This window comes from Eucalyptus grandis, chromosome 3 (genome assembly GCF_016545825.1).
Source record: "Eucalyptus grandis isolate ANBG69807.140 chromosome 3, ASM1654582v1, whole genome shotgun sequence".
Classification (NCBI taxonomy): Eukaryota; Viridiplantae; Streptophyta; class Magnoliopsida; order Myrtales; family Myrtaceae; genus Eucalyptus; species Eucalyptus grandis.
Genome location: NC_052614.1, coordinates 23,932,551 through 23,941,456, shown reverse-complemented (window position 1 = coordinate 23,941,456; position 8,906 = coordinate 23,932,551). Strand labels below are relative to the sequence as shown.

At 39.2% G+C, this 8,906-nt stretch overlaps 1 protein-coding gene across 3 annotated transcripts; it reads left to right on the top strand.

Annotated features, from left to right (window-relative positions):
• Positions 1-3,464: 3,464 nt before the first annotated feature.
• LOC104437080 (E3 ubiquitin-protein ligase At1g63170) lies at positions 3,465-8,906 on the top strand. Of its 3 annotated transcripts, none has more exons than XM_010049962.3 (5): positions 3,465-3,660; positions 4,682-5,492; positions 6,864-6,989; positions 7,122-7,407; positions 8,196-8,906. In XM_010049962.3, the coding sequence occupies exons 2-5, from the start codon at positions 4,831-4,833 to the stop codon at positions 8,376-8,378; spliced, it is 1,257 nt and encodes a 418-aa protein (XP_010048264.1). In that variant the 5' UTR covers positions 3,465-3,660; positions 4,682-4,830; the 3' UTR covers positions 8,379-8,906. The 3 variants fall into 3 exon arrangements, with proteins under 3 accessions (XP_010048264.1, XP_010048265.1, XP_010048266.1); XM_010049963.3 differs by lacking the exon at positions 3,465-3,660 and adding an exon at positions 3,664-3,760; XM_010049964.3 differs by lacking the exon at positions 3,465-3,660 and adding an exon at positions 3,674-3,820.

The window sequence follows — 8,906 nt, the reverse complement described above, 5'->3', positions numbered from 1 at the left end:
TTCAACCAAAATTAATCAGAAGAACTGAATTGGTACTGAGTCAAAAGATTTAAAAACTGAGCCGACATTAAGTCAAAATGTTTAAAATTAAATTATCATAAATATAACAACTCAAGGATTTTTCAGACGCTTTTTTTTCCAAGTCCACGGGGTTTTAGGAAAATTCATAGGACCATGAAAGAAATAAAAATTGCTAAGAACCAACAGGTCGTTTGACCCAAGCCGACAAGGCGGTAGTAATAGGGTCGCTTCAAAAGTAATTTTCAATCGTGGTCACGTTGATGTAATGTAAAAAGTAAGTTTATTTATTTACGGGCCCTAATTTTGTTCGTAAATGACAAAAGTCGCCTTGCAATTTCAGATTATGCATGCTCGTTCACACATCGCGAGGGGGCGGGCGATCAACTCACCGCTTTTGCTTTGTCAGTAATTCCAAAACGGCGGCGTCGCCCTCCTCCCACGCGGCCCCTTCTTTTGGGGAAAGCACTGAATTATCTTTCGGATTGATGCCTGAGACGGCGTGGTTGCCGGCCGGCCACCCGGAAGGGGATGCCTTCCCCTTACGAACCTTTCATTGGGGATTTATCAGCCTAGTATGCTAAAAGAAGATAGTGACCTCCCTCCAGGTGGGATCTCAACGCCTGATGCGCCGTGGCCAGAGAGCCCTGTGGGGGTATTATCCCGTATTCCAACTCTCACCCTAGTGGGGGGAGAGGCACCTTGGGAAACCCTTTCAAGGCGAGGCAATTTTAAGAATTACCTAGGTCTCCGTCGCGGTCCCATGCGGCGGCACATTCTTTTGGGAAAGCGCTGAATTCTCTTATCAAAACCGAAAAAGAAAAAGAGGGAGGAGAGAGAAAAAGAAAAGATACCAAGAAGAAGGTGAGGGCGGAGCAAGACGAGGCCGCTGTCCCACCTCCATGCGCCGGGGCCGGGGCAGGGGATCCGGAAGGGCGAATGGACGGAGGGATGTGGACAGCGACTTGACGTTTAAAAGGCTTTAGGGTCACTCGACCTTTTGCTCAAAGTCTGATTCCATTCATACTCGGATGGTTTTAAGGTGTATTTTATGACATAAATAGCACATTAAATGCGATTTCCAAACCTAAATAGGTCTAGGCCCTGGTTTGTAATTATGGTTGATCCCATCATGAAATTGAAATCATCGAAGAGGATGGGGACAATGCGAGATGCGATTGGAGTTCTTTTGACTTCCAGTTTAATTATGTGGTAGAGTTAGGCCCTATTTTCACTGTTCATTTAAACCTCAGAAATTGTTTATGGCTTATACTTTAGGACTTTTATTACATGCATTAGAAAATCGCATATATAAGTTTTCTATGATGTTTTCAATCCCATGTGATTAGTAACGTGATGAGGAAACTTCTTTAAGCACAAAGCGATGTTATTTCACAATTTGCCTGATTTGAAATTATCGAAAAAATTTGAAAAAACTAGAAATTAGTAAAGACAAATCTGAACGTAAAAGGATGAAGAAATGAGATGTTAAGAAGAAACAAAGATCAAGAGTAGAGCTTAGGCTATGCTTATCCCTTTTCGCTAGCGAGGGCGGTCGTTGCTAGTGTAGGGGCAAGAGTGAGGGTGGCTAGCCGTCGCTAGTCCATTGACGAGAGGTTGCTTGCCCTCGTTTGTGCAATGGTGGCAAGGGCTTACCGCCCTGATGCACTCTCAAACCTCTCGACATTTCCTTATGAAAAATTTTAAGAGGAAAGGAAGTTAGCCCATTCCAAAAGTTAGGGAATTCCATAGGCTTAGAAGGCCTTATATTAGTAAATTTACAGATCACCTATTAAAGAGGACTGTTGGCAGTGAGATTTAAATTTAGACATGGTGTGTGTAGAGTTCAAATCTCACCAGCTGAGTGAACCTACTTTGACCTCTCGATATTTCTCTCTCCATCTATCTATTTTATCTTTACTTTCCCCTGCTATTTCAATGTTTCTTTTTTTTTTACGTGGCATCCTATGGTCCCACAAAAACTGATGAATCTACTAAAAGAATCACCTCCATCATAAACTAATTCAACTCTGGAATGACTTAAGTAATGGATCTAAACAAAATTTCAAGAACCAAATGAACGAAGAAAATGGTTGATACTAAAGCAATCAATCGACACAAGTGTTCGTAAAATTTTAAATGTATGCACGTGTCGAACAAGTAATACAATGATGAGAAAAAGTATCATCCCTTGGAGATCAATGATTAATAAACCAATTAAATACTAAAATAGACTAATTCTAAAATTTATCTAACATATCAAAATATAATTAAGAATAAATTAAAAACGGAATTTGTAGATTAAATGCAGTAAATCGATCAAATAAATATGTTAGAGCATTCGATTTCATCATAATTAGTAGATATGAATTTCAGATTGTTGTGAATACAAGAACGATATCAAACATGTGATAGCGGAATTTCCTAATCTATTTACTATTATATCTCTAGGTATAGCAAACCTACTCAGCTTATTAATCTACTATATCTCTATGTGAATTAAAATTAATATAAGTGCATTAAAAACTATAAATATTCCCGACTTACAATGAATCTTTTGGATCACCTTATCACCGAAAGTTACACAAATAACATAATATATATCTATCAATGTTTAATTCATGTTTATATATTATAATGAGCAATTGCATATTATCACTTCTCAGTCTCAAACGTGCACATCAGATTGTTCAAGTAGTGGTCAGTTACTCAAAAGCATTAAGCATAATAATATATAACTCATATGAATGAAATCAATTGTAAAACATAAAAAATCATGAAATTCACATCATCATAGTTAGGTTACATTGTAGCCCTAACAAAATAAAATTAGAACATAATAGAAGAATAAATAAAAATATAAATCAAACTCATCATCTTGAATAAAGAACTGTCACCACTTTTGTCTTATCTTTAAAATACTTGAAAAACTCTCAGAAAAATGAAGAATGATCCTATTTATAGTATATATCCAAAATATCTATCTCCCAACGCTTGCAGATAACATTAAAAAACAAAATCTAAAATTTACTGATTTGATATCCATCTTCCACTGCTTTTTAATTTGAATTCTTGAGTTTTGCCATTCCTTTCCTTATCTTTTCCATACCTCAATATTCTGTATAAATAAGAAAAATTCATATAATCAGAAGGAAATTCAAATATTTTCTCATAGATATCACATTAATTGTTGCTTAAAATAGATAAAATAACTCTATTTTTATAAAGTTATCAACAAGTTCTAATCATTCATCGTCATAATCGGAAAAAAAAAAAAAAAACTGAAGGAGAGGAAATTCTCTCTTCGTTGCCTTTCTCCAAAATTTTCAATTCTAGGTCATTTTTACCAGCTCGAAAATTGACAATCGACTTTTACTTTTTCTTTTTCTTTTTTACTATTTTTTTATTGTTTACCGTGGGCTAGAAGGAGCATAAGTATCATCGTCATCGTCTTCTTCTCCCCTGTCGATATATTCTTTCCGGAGGGCGTGACGAAGCACCGAATCAATGGACACCCCAACCCCGACGTTTCATCTCTCCCACCGATAGAAAAAGAGAAAAGCCCTTCCTCTCTCCCCCGAAAGTGACCATCCGCGGAAACCCGACCCCCAACACGACGTCGTCTCCTCGCAACCCTATCAGGTACGATTCTTTCCTTCTCTCTTTCTGGGTTCCTTGCGCTAGGCTTTCCAATCGATGCTTGATTGGGGCGATGTTGGGTCCGGCGCGTCTTGGGGGCGAGGTGGGTGTCCTTCTCGGGTCGAGCTGCTTGCTGGGTTTCGGTTTTCTTGGAGAATTTATGGTGGGTTGTGGGCGCGGATTGTGCTTTCTTGGAAGTGTTCTTGGGAATTTTCTTGTTTCTCTGTCTTGGGTGACGGGGGTGTAGTCAACGGGGTCAAATTCCGGGATTCTTTATTTGGGTTTTTATTTATTTACCGTCTCGTGCGAAATCAGGGGTGAATTTTTGCGATCGGGGTAATGCGGATCGCGGCTTCCGCTTCTGGCTTAGGGTCAGCTGCTGACGTGATTTTGCCTGGAAAGTTGAAAGATTTTGTCGGTTGTCAAAGGAATTAGAGAATTGAAATTGTTTTTCCCCAGTAGCAGGACTGATCTTGAATTATTTTGCTGGCAAAAAGGACTGGGAATTATTTTGCTGGCAAAAAGGACTGTTTCCCTTTTCTTTTTTCATAATTTAGATGTCTTTGGGTGTATGCCCTTTGCCCTGCTTAAGTCGTACTGTTTATTTGTTGAATGGTTTTAAATTTTTGGCAATGAGAGCATTTGGGAAGGTTCAAGCTTTTTGCCATGAACCATAATTTTTCTTGCCAGAGCTGAAATTTTCTTCTAGTGTGAGAGCTATTGAAGAATATTTGTCAACACTTAGTTTTCTTTGGTTGAGTGATGTAGCTTCTTACATCGCATCTCGTTCTTTCTCATGTTAAATTGCTTTTGGATGGTCAAAATAAAAAAAAGAAAGTGAGTGATTGGTTGTTACTTGAGTATGTTGTATTGAGATCTTCTCTACTGGATAAAAAATTGTCCACCCATGTTCTTTAATTTGAAGTTGAGATAATCTAGTAGCTGTTGAAGTTCAAGCTTGTGATCTTATGCACTGCTTCAATTACAGTCTTATGAATCTGACACAGTCTTTGAATCTTTGCAGGCTGAGATTGATAATAGTTTGTCCTCTAGCTGATTGGGCTGCCCTGAACAAGTTTAATTTCTCCTTGTGTCAAGGAGTCAGGGTAAAGGCTGTGTTCTTGTCTACCAGTTCTATGCTATCTTTATATTCTATTTGGTGGTTGCACTTAGATGGATGTTCCCTCAGTGGAACAACATTCTGATAGCCTGCCAGACAGTTACCCATTGTTGATGGAGAGGGCAGAGAACGGTAGCAGAGGTGAGCATATTATCCAAATAAGGAGCAGTGATGCTTCTTCATCGAGTTCACATCACGAGAGGTCTTCTAATGGCTTGGATACATTGCAAAATCAAGACAGAAATGCGACTATTTCAAGACCACCGACTTCTCAAACATCAATCCCTCCTAGCAACAATTCAAACACTAGAAGTTCCTCATTTGGAAGGAGAGGTGATGCCCGTCGCCGCCGGAGTCCACTGAATTCGGGGATGTGGATATCTATCGAACTAGGTCTCACAGTGAGCCAGATTGTTGCATCTATTGTTGTTTTGTCTGTGTCCAAGAACGAGCATCCGCGTGCTCCATTGTTCTTGTGGATTGTGGGTTATGCAGCTGGATGTGTGGCGACGTTGCCTCTTCTGTATTGGCGCTATCGCAATCGTAATCAGGTCTCAGAGCAAGAGTCAAATCAACCGCGCCAAGGTCCAGCTCAAATAAGCGTGCCCGCTGGGCCATTTTCTCTTTCAGTAACAAGAACTACAGATGCAGATGATCGCCATACCACAACTACGTCCCCTAGGAGTGGTCAAAGAGCAGGAGTACTGAATGCAAGGTAATTAATTTATTTTTATTTGTGAATGTTGCAGAAGTTGTTAATCTGTTGGTATGGCTTATTGCTCTATGGTTTGCCAGTGGGAAAAGCTACATTACTTAGTTTATCTTTTTATGTGTGAATATTTAACCTTAGTAATGACTTTCGCTTCAGGTAATATGTATTTCATCAGGCCAATTTGTTTCTTACCTGATGAAGTTCCATTCGTTTCTTTGTAATAGACAGAAAGAAGCTTTGTTGCGTATTAAATGTTATTCTGGCCATGACAAAAATAAGTGCCCAAATGAGGCATTGGAAAGATGGAGTTGGTTTAAAGAAACTCCATTTAGCTTTTATTCATCAGTCTTCGTTGTACAACACTTCCAATCTAGCTTTCCTCATACCCTCTGTTTTTTCTTATTGCGACTTATCGGTTAGTCTCATGTGTCTTTAGGGAAAAATGAAACATTATGCCTTACTCACTCAAAAGATTCATCCTGTTATAATGTTGGGTTGCTTACATTTTGCCTATGTAAAGCTTGCTATTCAAATTTTTGTATCTGTACTAAGGTTGCAGTTTAGTAATTAGGCACCTTTTAATCCATGTTTCTATAATCGACCAAAAGACTATAGATCCACATGCACAAACACATTGGTTGCTCTCGTGAAGAATAATCAATCTGTTTTTTGAAGTCATATAATCCCACTGATGGAATAGGTGATAGGTCACACATATCAGCTGATGATTTGATCGACTGGATCTGCTGATATCTCTGCTTTTCCAAAATCTGAGCATGCGCTAATTTGTAGTCAGAGTTCATGGTTCTTTTATCTCTCTTTCCTTAATTGAGCTTGAAAACCCAGCAACTTCAGAGTTGGTTTTGATTAATTTGGTGACCTTGTACTTTTCTGAAATGAACTTTCTCCTTGATACCACGTTTTTGTTTACGAGGGCTTTTCCCCAGATAAAACATAGGTCAGATCCATCTTGTAATATTCTTCAATTAAAAAAAGCCTATGTCAACTTGTTTTTATTTGGCCACTACTCACTGTCAACTTGTTTTGAGCATCATTTATTTAGTTTTGCTTATCCCATGGTTATGGCAATCCCCATAACTTTTATTCTGTATCTTCTCCTTTTCTGGGCTCTTCTCCTTCTCCTCTTTATAGGTAATGGTCTTCCTCTGGCTAATTGTGTTGACCCTCCAAAACCCTATGAATGAGACATTTGATTCGTTGGACAATCTACAGATGACTCTTACCAACTATTTATTAGGTTTCTCATCTAGAGAACCTTTTGTTTTCTACTTTGGCATAAAAGGAGGGCTGCATTTTTTCTAATAGGCCTGCTTAGGTGGTATTTAACTATCATGTTTTGTTCATATGAGGCAGACTGAAGGCGCTGATGGAATACTTCAAAATGGGCTTGGACTGCTTCTTTGCAATTTGGTTTGTGGTGGGGAATGTGTGGATCTTTGGAGGCCACGCATCTGCTAACGATGCTCCTAATATGTATAGGTAATGTATATAAATTTCCTTTTCCTTTTTCAAATCTGAAAGTTTGTTGAATAGAATCCTGGTAATCATGTTTACTGTATCCTTTATTCTTGTTATTACTTTTCACTTATTTCCATTTTCTTCTTCGTGCAGACTATGTATAGTGTTTCTTACCTTTAGCTGCATCGGATATGCAATGCCCTTTATTCTATGTGCAACAATTTGCTGCTGCCTACCCTGTATAATCTCAATCCTTGGATTTAGAGAAGATTTGTCCAGGACAAGAGGAGCCACAGATGAAGCAATCCATGCACTGCCGACCTACAAGTTTAAGTTAAAGAAGAACAGAAATAGCAGTGATACAGAAAACTCAGCTTCTGGGGAAGGAGTAATAGCTGCTGGAACAGAAAGGGAGCGTGTGATTTCTGGGGATGATGCTGTAAGTGTCCCCTCATTTTCCTACCATGTAGCTTCTTTTTGACAGAATTGGAGGTCTCTCGTATTGATCATCTCTTACTAGAGTATAGCCCGATTTCTTTATGGTCGGATGCTTAACAAAATCCCTGTTCATGCTATATTCAAATTCTAAGTAAACAAAAAACCAACAAAATCAAGGTCCATGCTGTTACCCTGTTGATGAGACAAGACCCAACTTGTGTCCGTATTTCTGTTGAATACAGCTTCTTTAATCAACTTGGGGTAATAAATATCATGGGAACACCTTAATATTATTCCTTTTCAGAAGGAGATCAAGAATGATTGTGCCTCAGATATACTTGCAGTTTCCTGATAATGAAATTAAAGAGGTGAAGTTTTAGCATAGTGTATAACTGCAGCCAGATATTTGTGTTAAATTAATCAACACTGCTTATCAAGGCTGCTGATCTTCCAAGCTGAATTCTGATGGTTCATGAGGTGGATCTTCTTCTCTGAGACCGATTACTAGATGAATGTAACTCATGTCCATGATCATGAGCTAGTTATTAGGATAACGGGGGCTTTTGTCTGGTCAATATTCTTGATATACCTTTGGTTGACAATCACATTCTTGATTGGTATCTTCGTGCCTGTTATATAAGCTGGAGAAGACGATAGCTCTAGCTCTTTTGATGGTATTCTTAAGCACGGGTGCTTTAATAGGATCTGGCTTTTGTTCTTCTCAATATTTACTTGGTCCGGTTGGTCCAGGAGCTTCCTGATTATTCCGTTGCTGTAATTCATATGCAGGTCTGTTGCATATGCTTAGCAAAATATGCAAACAATGACGAGCTGAGGGAGCTTCCATGCAACCATTTCTTCCACAAGGAGTGCGTGGATAAGTGGCTGAAAATCAATGCATTGTGTCCTCTATGCAAGAGTGAGGTCGGGATAATCACGCCGGTATCGGAATCCAGTGCTGGTGCCACCTAGCAAAGTGCTTTCACCAAGATGACGACAGCCCCTCGGCATGCTGCTCTTTGCGGCAAGAACCATAACTGCAGCAGCGAACCACAGGATCTTCCATGATGATCGACAATAGTAACGGTTCGCAATCTACCTTTTTCTCGGTTTCCTTGCGACTGGAGGGTGACTGGGAAGAGGAGTTGGCAGCTGTAGCTTTGTGTGCGGCTGTGCTGCTTATGTGATATAGAATGACAATGGAATGATTTTAGGAAACACTGTATCGTGCCTCTTAATGAGAGATTGGTACTTGGTAGTGACTTCGTCACTTGGATGATATATATCGTTACAGTCGTGGGTTGCTAAATCAAGACCCGTAATTCACGGCAATGGAAGGATCTTAACTATCTCTCCCTCTCCCCCCCCCCCCCTCCCCATCATGGGTAGTGATGCCTTTGTCCAGGAAAGAAATGTATAATTTGTTAAATATCTTTCCAAAATGAACGCTTGAATCTCTTATGAGAGAACGAACGAAGTAAAGATGTCATCATCATTCAC